Genomic DNA, 18,518 nt, shown 5'->3' with positions numbered 1-18,518 from the left:
ATTACATTTGTCCTGTAAATAATCTTGCTCAATCCTGAAAGGTTAGCTGAAAAAGTGTAGAAAAGTCTGTTTTCAAAAAAAGCATGCTTAGAACATTAAAAATTTGTAATCGTCTCATGTTGTGACATTTTGTTTGCCAATGTTTAAAGGACAAAAGCGTGAGTTTAACAAAGTTGAAGGTCAAAAAATGTTTGCAAGGTATAATAATAATGAAACGTGGAAAAAAATGACAACATTCTCTTAAACAGCTAAATTGCTCCCCAGGGACTTCTCTCTCTCTCTCTCTTGTCAGACTTGCATGCATAAAAATACATAAATACATAAACACATTCAGACATATATAAAAACATTCCACCGTAAACATATAGAAAAACGTACACACATAAAACCACAAATGTCTTGACATATACAAACATTTAGAACTTCTACACACAAGCATACATTCCAGCTCATACTCATACAAACATATTACTAAAATTAAGCAAAGTTATATTTACTTATAAACAAATATATACCCTTTCACGACTATATACATGAATACGCATAATTTTATACATAACATTTTCATTCTTCCATTTTTTTCAATTGCTCATTCATACATAAAAATTTACGATTTTGAACACATGCAAGCAAACAGACGTACTTGTTTGGATAGAAACAAACATAGTTACAATTGTATACAAAAACTAAAGACTTGTTTTAGACATCATACTGCACATTTGCAAAAGTAATGTCAACAAAAACTGCTTCTCACAGTTCTTTGACTTATTTCAGACTTTTTCAGAACCTGAGTTTCTCATGTCCTACTTGTTTGAACAAATTGAAGTTCACAAAAATTCACTTTTGTGTGCTCTTTCATAGCGCAAAATCCATTTAATACCATTTTAAGACTTTGAAAAATTTTGAAAAATTTTTCTCAAAAATTTGAAAATTTATATATGTTTCGACCCCTATACTGCTAAGGTGAAAAAGTGAAGTCAACGAAAAATCCTTTTTGAGGGCTCTTTCATAGCGCAAAATCCATTTCAGACCATTTTAGGACTTTGAAAAACTTTGAAAAATTTTCGAAAATTTTATTGAATATTTTGTTTGTTTCGACCCTCAAACAGCATAGGTGAAAAAAGTGAAGTCAACAAAAAATCACTTTTGAGTGCTCTTTCATAGAGCAAAATCCATTTAAGACCATTTTAGGACTTTGAAAAACTTCGAAAAATTTGCGAAAAAATTTTTGAAAAAATTTTTTTTGAAAAATTTTAGGCTTCTGGTGTCTTATATCAGATTTTTTATGTTTTCACCAAAAAGATTTAGTGAGAGTTCAAAACTCCTAATTCTATATACAGCAAACATTGCAACAGCGGAAATCTGCCATTTGACTGTCGGGGCGGGGGTCCGAACCCCACCCCCTACAAGACTTTTTACCACCGAAAAACTGATTTTCTCTTTGTGAAACCAAGTTTTTTGGTTAAGTTGAGCCAGCCGGCTTAACATAAGAACTTCTCACAGGCTGACGAAACTTAACCAAAAAACTTGGTTTCACAAAGAGAAAATCAGTTTTTCGGTGGTAAAAAGTCTTGTAGGGGGGGGGGGGTCGGACCCCCCCCCCCCCCCCTACAGTCATATGGCGGATTACCATACTACTGGTACCGGTGATGTGTTTACTGTAATACAAATTGAACTAAGCTTTCATTCAAATGGTGGGAAATAGTTATGTTATCAATGATGGAACCTTCGTTCGCAAATCACGTGACTCTGACCATAGTACTCCTCAGGCATATGCTTTATTCTGGAAGGCTACCTGTTGGATCGCTGCAATGCAGAGAGAACTTTTCTACGATGTGATTGTAATCCATTTTCCAGAACTAGCAATAATCTAATGCTTGCTTTAAAAATTTGGACACTTTAAGCATTTTAGTGGCAGTAATTTAGACCAAAAAAGCCCACAAAAAGCCCACAAAATGCTAACCTTTAAAACTAATTTCAGTATGAACTTTAATGTGACATGGGTTGAATCAGCTATCTAAGACATGTATGTATAGCACAAAATCCAGCTCTGAACTTGAAACGGGAGTTATCTGCCTGTACATTGGAGAGGATTGCATAAAAATTAACAGAAAACGATATTGTCTTTAAGAAAAAGATTTGTCTTACACTCTACTACAGAGAAAAGCATTTTCTTCCTATCAGTGTTTGCCAAGGAGGGAAACACTTTTAAAGAAATTGAGTCTTCAGAAAAATGACTTTGAAGGCATTTTTAATGCCATAAATAAGAATCGTCACTATTGCTAAAAATTACTAATTTCAGTGGCTAAGCTGAAACCCAAAACGCGAAGCAAAACTTTTAAAGATTGTTAATAAATTATTTAGAGACCATTGGATGATATTAGGAGAAAAGAGGTTTATGATTGTATTTCGCTAAATCCATCAAAACTCGTTTAACTCAAATTAAAATTCTGCCAATAGCAGATGTTTCGCTAAACAATATGAATTATTCCTGCACTGCTTTCACGGCACAAAATCAGCCTCAATATGTTGATATTGTCAAATGAAATTTCATTTTGTAGACTTTATGTTGCAAAATAACAGCCCATCTAGTCGCAATCGGATGGTTGCTTCGTAAAACCTCGCTGGGTTCTTGCCAAGGCTGGCTATTGCATGCCAATTTATCTTTCAAGAATAGAAAGTATCAGCAAGTTAAATAAGATCTTTCAAAACATTTTAATAACGATGGCTAAATTTAAGAAACCAAATTTCTTTTAATGCATATAGCTGAGAAAAAAATGGAGTGCGATGTGGAAATATAAATTAATGAAATAGAATTCATCAACATTTTAATTTCTTTAAAAAACGCAATATACAGTCACATAAATATGATATGATATTACTGCAGCTCAATTGTGCAAAATGGTACAAATTAGAGATTTTCTTCGAATTAAAACTTGAAAGCGAGTCCAAGTTTTTGTCGTTGCCTCAAATGAGATACATGCCTCTCTTCAGGAAACCTTCATTTTGTTATTTGTTAACCATATTTCGTTTTATTATTCATTTTATCAGTTGTATTTGTTTCAGCAAATTTGACTGGGAAGCAATGTAGTTGGGGTTCTTTTTTCCAAAGTTTTCGAACTTATTGCTACGAAAAGTTGTTAAATTACAGCCAAACTAATTTTAAGGGGTAATTTTAATGAACTGTCTGATGAGAAACGACGTCTCGTTTTAAGCTATTTGCCGAAAATTTTCAATATTATAAGATTAATTTATTATTTCAAAACGAACACCTGCCGAGAAACAGGTCAACAACTGACCGTTAAATCGATTAATTGACCGTTGATTGACGAAGCTATCCTGGGGCTTGCTACCCTACTTTTGCTGCACCTACTGATCGGGTCGTCGAGAACGATATGCGTTAGGAGGTTGAGAGAGAACAACCTAATGTAAATTGTGCAAAAAAATAAGCTTGACATAGCTTGACAAGAAGCTCTACTTGCTCAGCGCGCATACTTGGCTATAGAAAAGAGGGCCTTGAGGAGTAAGAAAGAACATGAGAATAGGTTATAAGAGATGCCCAAGTTAGATCTTAAGCCCAGTTGGTGTAATGGTTAGCACACTAGGCTTGCAAGTAAGAGATGTTGGTTCGAATCCAGTACTGTTGTATTTTCCCAAGAGTTTCGGCTGCATAGACTATGGTTCCGATATTGTCGCAAATCATCCGTCCTCACTACATATCCACCTGTGAAACTAGTACTAATTTTCCCTACATATTCTTCTGGGCTGGAGATGTTACGTAATTCAGCGTAAGATTTTTTCTGAAAATGTTAATCTAATCATGTTATTCTTAATACGTTAAAAAATATGGTGCTTTCATTTTTCCATTCAATTTGTTTTGATCGAAACTTTTAGACGGTTACCAGATACATCAAGTTATTGAGTTACATAGAGGATAATATCTGTTTCAACAGCACTTTTATCATTTGCTTAGGACTGATGCTAATTACGTATCTGATTGTAAAATTTGTGGAAAATAGATAAAATTTGCTAGATCCTTTCATTTGGTGTTCTGATTTTCAACGCTGTTAATTTCTACTCTGCTGTTTATTTCCACTCTACTGTTTAACCGCAATTATTTCACAACTCTCTCATATCGCCCCACATTATATTCTTTACATATCTAGGAAGATTATGCCAAAAAGTTAAGAATATGAAGGATTTTGTGAAAGGGCCTGGGGTAAAAATTTTCCGGGGATAATTAACGTGCAGGTGTAAATATGTGATGTTAAAAAATGAGTGGTTTGAATTAATATTCTACTAGTACTCTTGAACAGACGAATAGCGAAAAAGAATCAATTGTGAAAGACCATAAGTTGTCTGTAATTCACACAGACAGCGTTCCCGCAGTGAGGACAAGATCATAAAACGAGTTTGTTCACACTTAACCTGCTATTTTCTATCAAGTCTCTCCACTTAAGGTAATGTTGTATGCCAGCTTCCCACGTGACATAATTGATCACCGTCTGGGATCTAATCAAACTAAGCACCATTCGTTATTTGTTAATAATTGTTAAGTTATGAAGTAAATATCACTCTAAAGTCCTATAAGCTGCGCAGACATTAAAGCAACAGCAAAACAATTGGAGAACGTAATATTTTATGACCCTCAAACGCCTGACAAAATGTCACTAAGTACCGCGATCTTAAAGGCCATTAAAATAGATCCTAACAGGTATTAAAAGAAGCAGTAAAATTGGGCGCGGACAAAACGCCATCAAACGAAATTGAACTTCAAGGTAAACGATTTTGAGCAGAACGGTACAGCGGCAAAAATTGAAATTTAATATTGATTAAAAATTTTTTCCCATTCTGTCATGCTTTATATCATATCGTTACCATTGTTACCAATAACATAATCCAACATTCTCCCTACATCATCAAATGATTATAGGTTTTTTTTCAGTTAACGATTTACAATTAAGTACTCACAGACTGTCTGATTGCTTTTATGCATTAGTTATAGAGTAACGCATCTACAGAGTGGCTGCAAATATAGCAATACCCATAATTTCGAAGTGAATGCTCTATGAGAGAAAAGACCCAGATTACGATCCTAACAAACTCACAATTAATCAAAATTATTTCACGGTTTTCTACGTCACTTATTGAAAATATTTCTTTGCCGCCACTCTTCCTCATATTTGTTGAAAATATTTGTTCTACATAATGGTACAATTGATTTTTTTAAATTGTTTTTTTTGTGATTTAATTTAATTTAATTTAATTTAATTTTTGTCAGATTTATTATAATAATTTGTTTTCACTAGGGTTCGGTTTCATCAATATTACGTATTTATTATCCGTCATATCAATTATTCTGCAAAAAAGTGGTGATAATGAAACAAACCCTGGCCCAGCTCAAATAGAAAAATTGAAAACATTAGATCAGTACTACAAAGAAAAGAACAGAACAGACAATAATCTCAAGTTCTGGTACATGAATTGTAGAAGCCTAAGTAATAAATACGAAAAGTTATCAAATTTTTTGACAACTCTCGATCAGTTGTCTTTCCTAGCTGTTACCGAAACATGGATTAAAGAGAACAATACTATTCCAGATTCTTTTTTGAGCAATAGTCATCAATTTGTTCACCAGCCGAGATCATCATCGACTGAACTGGAAAGAGGGGGAGGTGTAGGCATATGGATACCCAAGAAGTTTTCAATCAAAATAAGAAATGACTTGAACACCATCAACCGGAGTTTTTTGAATCACTATGGATAGAAGTAACTGAGCCTCTGAAAGAAAAACTGCTCATAAATGTGGCGTATTGTTCAAAACGTGAACCTTTCAAAATTCTTCCTTGATGATATGACATGAGAAATTTCAAATATTTACTCTAGCACTGACAATCTAATCCTGCTTGGAGATTACAACATAAATATACTTAAAGAAACTGGGAAACAATTACTAAACAACTTCATTGCAGATAATGGGCTTCAGTATGTAAACAAAAAAAAAGCAACATGGACAAATGGAGAAAAATTTTCTTTAATCGACCACTGCTTTATTTCTAAAAATCAAATCTTTGAAACACATATAATAGAGTCAATACTTTAAAATGATCATTTCACTATTGTATATCAATCATCATTGAAATTAGAATGGAAGCAGCAAAATACAGAATATTTAATGCGAGATAAAAAGAGATACATAAGAAGTAAGTTTAATCGTGATATCGCTTTGCAAGACTGGTCACTAATGTACAAAGTCATTGGAGCAAATGACATTTTTCATAAATTTATTGAAATTTTCCACAATGTATTAAATAGTTACACACTTTTGAAGAATATAAAAGTGAAAACAAAAAAGGAGAACAAAAAATGGCTATCATAAGAACTGCGTAGTCTCATTAATGAAAAGCATAGTGTATTCAATGAATGAAAAAAAGATCCTAATCAAGAGCTCTTTAACAGTTACGAAGTACTTAGAAACAATGTTAATAGAAAATTGCGTAAAGCATCTGACGACTATACCAAACAATTTTTCGAGAATCTCCCAACTTCAAAAGAACAATGGAAATTTATCAAGAACAAATTTAACTAAAAAAACAGACAGAAAAAATTGCAAGACTGAAAGAGGGCCATAACGTAATATCAGATGAAAAAAGCATTGCTAACTGTTTGAATAATTGTTTTGCCCGTCTTGGCGAAATAAATGCTCCTAATTTGCTTTCTTTTAATTTTAAGGGAAGTGAATTCAATTTCAGGCCGGTAACCAGAAGAAAACTATACAAAGTTATTGACAAACTACCAATACAAAAATCAGCTGGACCAGGGTATATACCATCCTGGGCATGGAAAGATTGTAAGTTGCCCATTGGAACCTATTTACAGTTTGCTATTAATGAGTGTATAAACGCAAACACATTACCTGAAATTGTAAAAGAAGTCTATGTCACTCCCATGTATAAAAAAGGAGACAGGCATAACCCTGAAAACTATCGACCAATATCGGTCACTCCAACGTTAGCAAAAATTTTTTAAAGACTTCTCTTGGAGCAAATGTCGGAAAATTTAGATATGAATAAAATAATTAACAAAAATCAATTTGGTTTCCAAAAACAAAAGTCGTGTCTTAATACAATAATTGCACTGACAGAGAATATAAATCATTATATTGAAGAAAAAGATATAGTCTTAACATTCTTTTTGGATTTAGCGAAAGCTTTTAACTCAATTTTCTTGGACACTTCTATTCAAAAAATTGAAAAATATGGTTTTGGAGAAAACGCAAGAGTCTTATTGAATTCGTTTCTAATTAACAGGAAACATTGTGTTAGAAACGGATTAGTTGAATCCGACTGGACAATTAAAAATCATGGTGTTCCACAAGGTACTGTACTAGGCCCACTAGTATTCATACTTTATGTAAATGACTTCGGTGAGGAAATAGGGAAAAGTTCGAATGTTTTACAATTTGCAGATGACACAGCAATTTTATGTCATGAAAAAATGAACAGTGTTTAGAAGCAAAGGCTAAAAAAATATTGATGGAAACTGAACAATATATGAAACAAAACAAGTTAACTCTAAATGGAGGAAAAACAGAAATAATGGTTTTCAAAAATGAGAAGTTACCAACTGACAATTGCGTTGAATTTAATAGTCATTCATTGAAACCAACAGATTAAGTCAGATACGTAGGTGTTATTCTTGACAAAGAGTTGACATACCAAAAACAACTTAATAATGTGATCAGTAAAATGACTTTAGCTATCAGATCAATTTATTTGGTACGCAATCAAATACCTTTAAAGGCTCGAATAAATCTCTTTAGATCACTTGTTTTATCGCATTTAGATTTTAGTGCAATATTTTTTCAAAGTTTGCCGTCCTACTCAATTGACAGAATAAACAAACAAATTAGATGGGGCATAAAAGTTTGCTTTTTTCGAACAAAATAAGAGTCTTGCAAGATGATGCATAGTGTTGCAAGATTCTTGCGAGATCTTGCAAGATAACCGTCCTCAATCAACTAGGGTTAGATACTTCCTACAGGAACATGCACGAAGATTGTTTTCTCGAAAGATAAATTCTTTATTTCAAGAGCCTTGCAAAATAAGGCGTTAACTATGTAAGAATCTAAGAATCTAAGATATATAAGAATCTGAATTTTTTTGTCGCACTTCTTAAAAATTCGAGCAAGATAACTAATATTTTTTACTCTTGTTGATGTGAGACCAAATGTCATGAACTAGGAACTTCAGGCTCAAGCAGACAAAAATCTGGAAGTAAACTACTTTAGAGTTTTTTTTACTTTTCGTTTTTTTTGCCAATTGATTTATTTATAAAGACCAGAGTATATAATATGAAAGCTTTTCGAAATTTCGCGCGATATGTTTAATGAGCCATATTCAGAATTTAGAAAGATTAAAATTTACCATCTACTCATCATTCCAATGTTTTGGCCAACTATTTTGACCCTCGTTAATCGGTGAAGAAATCCAGCGGATTTATCAAACAGGAAAAGACTCTGTTAGATGCTGTTCACATGTTTGACTCATAGATTAGAGAACCTAACTTTCTCATAATGAAAGTTCCCCAGATAATTATTTTGGAGCTAAGAATTACAACCATCACAGATTACAAATTGCTAAAACAAATGAATATACTATAATCTATACGATTTTAAAAAATAATCACAGCAGCTCCTTCTTAAAAGGGGGAACAAACCATAAAAGACTTCCATTTAGACGCACTGCTGGCCAAAATACGAAAAAAAACGAAGAAACAACTCTTGCTCGCTCGAGATTATCAAGCACGTTGCGTATTGTTTTAATATAATCGCTTTGTTTATGAATGTGAAGTGTTTTTAAGTTGTGATCTCAGATCTATTGTCATAAAGTACCGAATTTCCTTGTTTTCATTAGAAATGTATCGGAGATAATAAGGGATACTGCAAAGGGTAATCGGGTAGAAACAAAGAACAATTCGATTTTCAAAACGAAAGAATTGCAAAACAACGTGCTTGTATCGTAAAAAGATTTTGCAGCGTTCTTGGGTGAAATAATAGTTGATTTTTTAAATTCTGAAACTGATAGCTGATTACGTGAAAAATGTTTGCGTACCCCTTTTGTTTTTGTTTTTCCATTACTAATTATACCTCCGGTTAAGTAAATGCATTTTTTTAAACCAAAACAATTATGTCATGTGAACTATTTATTAAGTAATTTATGGTTAAGTTCTGGCAGATTATTGACTAATGGTTCTTGATATCCGTATTTGGATATTTTCCTTGCACCCCGTGAGTACTTTAGTGGGTGCCGTATCAGTGCTACATACAATACAAAACTCCAAAATATTAAGTGCTATCTGATTCAAACTTGTGCTGTTGCCGTAGTATATGTCGAAATAAGGAATCAATCATTCACAATATGCCATTTGGCAAACAGTATAAACAATCACTACTATTAAAAGGAGTGAATTTGTAGTATAGGCACTTTTCGAAGATACAATCCGATTCGAGCCCGCTGCAGAGGAACAGCCGCGAACAACAACAAACTCAACTGAGCGCGACGACGAAATGCTTAGCGATATAGCTCGAGCATTAAGAGTTAATCATTTGTTGAGAAGACGGAACAAAAAGACGAAAAAAATTGTAAAAAAATCTTTGGTATATTCGGTTTCAAACGTAAGAAGGATTCGGTATGTTCGGGTTGTTCGGTATTCTCGGTTTCAAACGTACGAAAGAATTGGTATGGTCCTTTTTGGACGCCAGAGAGATTCGGTATGTTCATGTTCACTTTGAGAAGAGTCGGTGTGTTTTGTATTTAAACGTATTAGATCTTCTGTATGTTCGGTTTTAGACGTAAGAAAATGTCGGTTTTTTTCTATTGGAAATTTTGATTTGTCTGCATACAATGTAGTCAAATGTTATGATACGGTTTTCTTGCAAGATAATCTGACGTTTTTCTCAGAAAAAAATATCTGAAGAAAATGTGCAATATCATTAATAGCCATTTTTTAGCTCATTCACGAAAAATAATGGAACTAGTTTTATTTTCTTGATGAAGTTTGAATTGAAAAAATTAGCCTATTTGCTGAACATTGATGCAAATTTTGTTTTATAATTCGCATTCACTGAGTTTTTACATACTTTCTTGTAGGATGGCATGAAAAGATTTTGGCGGTTGGTTGCATTTCAAAACGTTCAATGCCAATCTTCTTTTTGTTCGGCCTGCTGGACAATACTGCTTTTCAGATCCGGTTTAGAAAATCGTGCGGTTTCTCTAAACGACACCGAATTTTTCTTACGTTTAAAAATGACGATACCGAATCTGTCTTACGTTTAAAGACGACCATACCAAATCTTTCTTGTGTGAAATACTGAACAGAAACGACAAGACCGGCGAGAAAATCATAGGAACTTTTGTCGTTTTTGGCTAGAAAAAAACGACAATGCCTACAATTTCTGATGTTTAATAACCGAAAATTTCTCAATTAGGGGCTTAGCTTATTTCCTCACATTAGTAGTACATACAATTATGCGCTATGATTGATAATGATGACTGTAACTAAGTACTTCATTCCGATACAATATCTCATTATCCAGGATAAGTTTTAGTCTAAAAGTTCACATAATTTTGAAGCCACCCCCCTTAAAAAAGCTCGCCACTCTAGCATAATGATTTACCTTATACTGGAACAGGCTCTGTGGCACGTGATTAGGTGTGCAAATCTATGTTTGTTCCAGTTTATTCAAAAGAATCTCAAGAAAGTATTTTTTCTGTTATTTAGAAAGCTAAGTTCCGCGATAGCTGGTACTAAAAAAACAGACGCAGTTTCATGTAAGTCAATTATGATGTCCAGCATATAACTTAGATATATTATCAACATTTATTATATTTATTGTGTTGCTGAAAATGTCATTAGTGAGTTAACGTTCCTTTCCATTTTATATAAATTAGATATTCAGTGTTTTTTAAAAAAGTACGCAAAGTGCTTTAATATTATAATATTCTTTCCATTAGACGAAAAATATTAATAAAACATGATTTTTCAGCAAAAAATTGTTCGGAAAAACTGTTTCAGAAGTTATATCATTACGAAAAAACGTATGAGTGAAAAAACCTCTGCCTTGTGCGCAAACGATGATATTTTTAGAAGTTCAAGTTAATCCTCAACACGCAGACTTCAAGTCGCACTTTTGAGGTGATTTAAAGATCGATTCGAAGTTTGATTTTTAAGCCATGTTTTCGCAATTGGAAATAGAATCGCCATGTTGGAAATAGAATCAATTGGAAATAGAATCGCCAGAAATAGAAACGCCATGTAGTCGCAATTGGAAATAGAATCTCTATTCTTAATTCTCAGACAAAATTTGGTGTCAAATTTCGCAGGAGGGACTAAACCACAGGCAGAGTTCACCAGCAGACTTTCAAGTTAAATTTGAGCTACTTTTAAAACCCTCATAATGAAGAAGTAAGCTCTTCTGAAGTAATTTTCCAAAATTGATTAAAAGAGCAGGTCTTGTAACATTTATTAACATCAAATTAATACAACTTTAGTTGCAAATGCACAATTTTGTGTTTCAGTTTTGAGGAGTTTTGCGTACTTATGTAAAATGTTCACATGCTAGACTTGTTGTATGAATGTTTTCAAATTGCAAACACAGCATAAAAAAGAATAACTGATTTTGAGAAAAATGAAGAGTCGTCTTTGAAACTGTCACGATGATTGCATCTGAATAGCAGATCCGATAGAATACAGAGCATCCATTCTAATTTATCTCATTAAATTAGTGAGTGGTTTTGCGACAGTTTTAAGATGATTTCTGTGACAGTTATAAAGTGTAAAACTGATTTTCAAAAGCTGCTCTCACATCTCAATAGACTATCTTAATTTAAGAGACAACTTAAGTTCTTAATGATGCATGTTTACAAGCGATGTTTTTTTGAAAGCTAAGATTGAAAATGCAACAATGAGGAAATTTTAGAACCGATTTTTAGAGTGCCGTTCAACGTTTTACGTTCTCTTCAATTGCAAAAAAAAGTTCGCTTCAACTGCATTTCTTAAACAACAACTTCTAGTTTACCAAGTGCACAGTTCTTTTGTTCAGTCAATTTTTACTGATCGATATATTCATCGTACAGGATTGTGAGTGGTGTCAATAAAAAGCTTGTCAAGCGTAGAATTTAGAATTTAAAAATATTTTCAGATTTTAGTTTTTTTCCGAGGAGTAATGAAGAATCACAAATTTGTGAACGATAGCGTAAATTCCCTTCCATTGTTTTGTTCACAATTTTCGTAATTTTTGCTTATATTGATCATTTTTATAAAATATGATAAAAACGTTAAAGATTGTTAAACGATTGAGTTTTGATCTTAAGTAAGGCTTGTTGTTTTTATCAGGTACTGCTGTTTGACTTGTCTCTTTTTCTCCTCAGTGGCAGGTATCATCGGCCTTCCAATATGTTTTTGTTTCATTTGTATAGTGGTTAGAGCCAAAGCAATTTTTTAAAAAAAATTAGGCAATTATTTTCTAACAAAAATTGATTTTTTGAAAGTTTTCTATCTCTTCCTCATTTGGCGGATAATTAAGTCATAAGCGTGGTTGAGCGAGGTCGGAAACTTATGTGCAAACAAACATTACTGAGCCTTTTTGTTTTGCTTAAAATTACTTGAATAAACTCTTCAACAGAGAGACAACAATTAGGTCTAGCTGACATGCTTTCTCTAGATGAAAATGAATTCAATCTCTTTTTAGTCAAAACATTTAATAAAAAGATTACCTACAGTGGAAAAAAAACTTCATGAAGTACAAGTATGTTTTTAAAAGCTTCTTTCCTCTGACAATAGATCAATCCAATTAACTGGTGAAGTTTTAAAACGTAATTCTTTTAAAGAAATCTAAGTGCACTTTATTACATTTCAGAACCTCTCTAAATTTTCACACTTCTCAAAAATTGTTTGAAAAGCCAATAATAATACTTGAAATTCTTTGCTATCTGCTTTTTAAAAATGTTTTTATGCTGAGATTACCACTAGATAGGAGTGATTTAGATCGCCATAATCCATTGTTACTCGCAGAAAAAAATGCCAGAAGTCTGATTTACATTCGTGTCACCTGATATCGATAAATATTTTATCTCTTTCATATAATTCTATTTTCTTCCACAAGAGAATCTAAAGATTGAAATTTTTTCTTGAAGAATATCATTCTAATAATCGTTTGATTAGTTTATCAACAATTTTCAAGATGTCACAGGAAAATGTCTCAGGTCTTACCCCTTCTTGCGCGATATGCTGAAAATAGTTTTCAAATACTTCTGTCAACTGCTGTTTTGTCAAAATTTACAAACCCTAAAAAATTTCAAAAATATTAGATCACACGAACCTTAAAATTTGCGAAGAGTTGGGCAAAATCATATGACGATCAATATTGAAGCCACCTATAAAATTTGAAAACAAATATTACTGTTGTCTTTTAATGTCTACTCTTTTTTAAACAAAATGTACTTGAAAATCAAGTGGTTAATTTCTATCTAACTAATTGGTTGATTTTAGACCTTGTGGTTTTTTTCAAACAATTGTTTTTTACAATGAGAATGTTGTTGCATTCATTTTTTTCGGTTTCCCAGCCAACGCTTTCCCTGAGCGAGAAAAAGATAAATGTTTTTTTTGCAACAATTTGTGTACTAACTGTAATTATTCCAGAAAATAATTTTTTTTCAGGAAGTTTTAATCTTTATTTATGAACAGTTTGCAAACATTGCAGTAGTTCATAAAATCTCTGATTGCAACGGCTTTCCTTTGCGACAGATGACGTATCACCAAGGCAAATGAATAGATTCTGTGGAGTCCTCATTTTCCTGGAATTTTCTCCTCCTAAGGATGGATAATATGGATTACAAAAAGATTACCTATCTCTAGAAATGGAGTCAAGTTCTTCCCAAATTTACTTGAGATCCCCCCATTGTTTTTGCAGGGAAAATATTCCAAGGAAGTGTCTATGCTCCATTACAATACACACAAGTAATCCAATTTTGTAAATAGTTTCTCAAAGTATAGCTTCTAAATCTTCCAATACTCAAAAGAACAGCATTAAAACTTCATGTTAATTTTCCTCATTGTGATCTATTTTTGTTTGAGGGAGGAAGCCTGACTCCAACTGAGATTATGCTAGAACATTAATAAATCTTAGTCGCCCGAAGGAATTCGTGACCTGACATTAGGGCGACCAGCCCAAAATGTCTAGGGTTTACGTGAACTCGTTTAGAGAATCAAGGGCAAAACTGTGTACATTTCATCCCCCTTCTCTTTTTCAAAATCACGTTTGCGAAGTTGCATCCTCATAATTTGAGATGTTGAGGCTCAATTGATAACATCATTGTCAAGATCAGCATAATTGATCACGATATTAAACGTGCTAAAAGTGGTTTCAATTAGATGACAGGTTTCAATGAAGGGAAACAATAGACTTCCAAATGATTTCAGACAACCTTTTGAATTGAAGGAAGTTTTTAGTATTTTAACAAATCCTTTAGGCAGATTAAACTAATTGTCTTTAGGAATCTCATGTGACTCATCATTAATCCCGCCAACGGCCAAATGCAGAACACGATAAAAATTTCACCGAAAAATCACTCTCGCTTAAATCGCAGAATCAGTCAATAAGAACAAACGGAGCACACTCCAATAGAGAACTCCCCGCTCGATACTCAAACGCATGCAAGAACGCAACTACATTTAAATATATCGCTTGGCCACAATTAAACGACTTAGCACAAAGTTAGTTCTCTTCGGACAAAAATCTATCCCCTAAATTTGGGATCGGACAACAAATTTTTTAAAAAGAAAACCGTCTATTTTTAAAATTTATGTTCTGGATAAGATACGCAGACAGATGAAGTTACAGTTAGTCCAAGACAATTTCAACGTTTTTTTTTACTCGTGAGTAAATTTTTAGAAAAAAATTAACAACTTTAAAAAAACATATATTTTCCTTTGCTTTTTAATGTGCGCCCCGGAACTTTCTACTGTAAAACTATTGTCAATCCTTTCTTCCAACAATAACAGGAAAAGCATAGAGGCAAAGATCGCAGACCAAAAACACGAGACAATGAAATTACTCAAAAAGATTATTTCAACCCAAACAATTTGTTTGGTTAGACGCAAAAACCAATGCCCAATTACATTGCTGGAATAAAATAACCAATTAGAAAAATTAACTTGTGGTTAAAACTACACGACACAAATTTATTTCCGAAGGGTGTTCAGAACAAAGGCCAAAAAAGTATCGCCAGACAAAAATTTTAGCGGCTTAATGATCTGATATGAACTGTATGACTTTTTCTTGTTTTTGTGTTCAATATGATTCATAAATAAGGTAAATACGTTTATTTTAATATCCAAAATTTGACTCAATTTCATAATATTTTTAACCTCTTACAAACAGATTTCGTTGTAACAGAATGCAAATCAATTCCTTGGACAGCTCTCGCAAAAAAAAATCAGGGCATCAATTAGGAATAACAATCGTAAATATTGCGACTATTTGTTCTAGAAGTTTGATCTTTTTTAGCAATCGTCCACCCCCATTTGTGAAGAGGGGCTAATGTTGAATAGATTTGCGCTTAAATTGATATTCGGCTATCTAAACTGTAAGTCAAGCAATATTGTGGTAACGTATAGCTCAGAAGGGGGATTCTCTATTAGGTACCTTAAAAATATTCAAATACAGAAAATACTTTAAATAGAAAAAATGTTAAAATTTATAAAGCATAGATGGTTCAATTTTGTTTTGTTTTTCTCTCAAAATTTCAGAATGACTGCCTTTTGTTCGAAAATCAATTTTAATTGAAAAAAATAACTTGTTAAAAGTTATCCAAAATATATGAAACCGTCTGACATACTTTGCGTAGCTGTGCATTTGAGAATTGAATTGAAATAAAATAGGTTGAAAATTATTGATAAGCATAAATTTCTGGAACAAAAATGACAGCTACAAATTTCTGGAGAGGAAGGAAGCTACCGTTCGCAGTTTCATTTACTGCAAATCAAAATTCAAATAAACATAGATGAACGAAATATTTGCACACAATTAGTACGTCTGCATACATTCTGAGAGTTTCAAAATAATTGGTCTGTTGGGAATTTGTACTGTTATGACTTCATTAAAATGTATTGATTTTTTCATCCCTACAAGCAAGCAAAGCGCAGTGATAGGGGGACAAAATGTTTCTTGTCTATGAAACCACTTCAATGGGTTTAAATGAAACTTTTTCACATTCTATTGCGGTAATTTTGCCAACATTACTGTCTCGTGAACATCCCATTTGGTTAAGGTGTGGAAGGGGGCAGAGATACAAAAGTTTGTCTGCAAAACAATTTGGGTAATCTTAAAAATCTTTAGCTTAAAAAAATTGTTGCGACAGAGAATTGACGACTTTTCATTAACTTTGAAGTTTCTCGAAAATGCGAATGTTTTGAAGGACATTTTTGAACAGCAAAAATGAGAACAATTCTGATATGTTGAACACAATTTGGAACCCAACTTACCTTGTCTGTGAGAATCTTCGGTTGCGATCGTTTCGCTCTAGAAGAGGACACCAGGATGGGTTCGGTGCCCGACACACGTATCCCGAGGCCATCACAATTGGTTCGATCACTCCGGAACCTCCGCCACCACCTGTGGTTTCATCTGAACCTGCCTTAGAATTTGACTGGTCTTCGCCGAGATCCGCGGACTCAGTTTTCGCGGACTCAGTTTTCGCGGACTCAGTTTTCGCGGGTTTTCTGTACTCTTCCGGGAGATCTTTACCCGACACGAACAAGTTCAGCGCAATCAAAAAGCAATAAATTAAATGGTTCATAGCTTCTCAAAATTTATTGTTGGACAGACAATAAAAGGGAAATTTATAACCACAAGTTAAAAAACTACTTTTCAAGGAAGCGAGCGAAAATAAATAAGAACAAATAGTGAGAAATAATTTTTTGCGATCATAAATATTCGTGGAGGACTGGTTAGTTTTTTCGGTTCACTCATTTATCAATTTTTATAACCAATTACAATACTCGGTGGCTCCGTTTATAACACTGACAAAATTTATTTTTGCATATGAATATTCAAACTGAAGATAGTCAAAGTAGTGAAGGAATTTTAGCCAATGAAAATGGTTTCTTTCATAAGAGTTGAATAAACATTGGAATAAATTTTGAACAGATTTTGAAGTGTGAAAAAAGTTTTGAGAAAAAACTAAGTGTGATAAATGTAAGATATTTTGACCAAACAGAATAGGACAAAATGATAACAAATAGCTGAGGTGTAATTTATATGCTTTGTTTACTCGAGTATATTAAACATAAATTTAGTTTGAAGTAACCAAGCTGTTTAGGGGCGGAGGTTGAATCATTTCTAATGCTTCAATTCAAGGCCTCTGCTCTTCTTTCAAGTTCTGACCAAATATTATGACTTGGGCCGCAAGCTTTGATAATGCAGACCAATAAATAAAAGAGACTGTGAAGCGAAACAGATTAATTAAGAATTAGGATTTGGTCAGAAATTAAAGCCAGACGTTAGATTGTGGCAATGAAAAGATTATGAAACATTTAGCGAGTCCATGAAGCAGAAAAGTGGACACAGATATTCATTAAAAAACAAAATAATCAAAACAAATTAGGCGGAAATTTTTTAAAAAAATGTTTTGTTTAGCAGCTCTGATTTTGAGTTAAACAAATCGAGGAAACCCTAACAGTTACATGGCAGTGGTCATTTTGCAACCTTATTGATAAAATACCAAATGTTCCAAAAAAGCGCAAAATTATTTCACCCGATAAAGGGAAAGTTGTTGAAAAATAATAGCCATTTAATATAGACCATCGAATTCGCTTTCTGGCACTAATTGAACACACTTAATATGTCATCAACGTTATTTAGGCGCCTTTGGTCTGCTAATTTTTTTGGCACATACTACATTTTTTTAAATAATTTGATGTTTTCAAGTGCTGTTTATAAAGGCCTGATTGAGCTCTGCAACGCGAGGGCTGCTCAAACAAAATACTTCATTAAGTATTTCACGAGACAAATCAAGATCTTGAGAGCAAGATAAGTTAAAATTGAACTGCGGTGGCTCTAATTTTTCCCTCACTTGATGCTCAATCACAATGCATTTTATCATTTCTCTTATACAGCTCAAAAGAGTCAAGTTTGTCTGGCTACTGTTATAGAAGCATCCTTTCTGAATCCCTCAAATTCAAATATAACTGGACTCTCTTTTCCACCCCCCCCCCCTTTTCCACCAAAAATTTGAATCGGCTAAGAGCTCTTTCTGATAATTGTCAGCTATGGTTCTTTCTGATCTGAAAGGACTGAAGAATGTGTGTGTGCTCTGTATGTCCCTCAGTGACTGTTGTTTGTGTATTTGTGCTTGAAGATAACTGTGTTTACGCCAGGATTAGGGCCTCAAGTGTGAAGAAGTTAAACAATATCAGATCAGACCAACGACGCTGCTCTTTTGCAGACTCAAGTACAC

At 33.3% G+C, this 18,518-nt stretch overlaps 1 protein-coding gene across 1 annotated transcript in view; it reads right to left on the bottom strand.

The window, feature by feature from the left end:
• Nucleotides 1-17,501, bottom strand: part of LOC142335363 (uncharacterized) — a 49,519-nt gene extending 32,018 nt beyond the window's left edge. Inside the window, exon 1 of the mRNA XM_075383824.1 lies at nucleotides 16,546-17,501. Coding sequence (XP_075239939.1) covers nucleotides 16,546-16,859 — 314 coding nt within the window. The 5' untranslated portion in view covers nucleotides 16,860-17,501. The remainder of the gene's footprint in view (nucleotides 1-16,545) is intronic.
• Between the last annotated feature and the right edge of the window lie 1,017 nt (nucleotides 17,502-18,518).

Source organism: Convolutriloba macropyga, chromosome 2 (genome assembly GCF_964194025.1).
Source record: "Convolutriloba macropyga chromosome 2, txConMacr16.3, whole genome shotgun sequence".
Lineage (NCBI taxonomy): Eukaryota > Metazoa > Xenacoelomorpha > Acoela > Convolutidae > Convolutriloba > Convolutriloba macropyga.
Note: the sequence above shows the minus strand (reverse complement) of the source record. Positions and strands in the feature narration are given on the sequence as shown.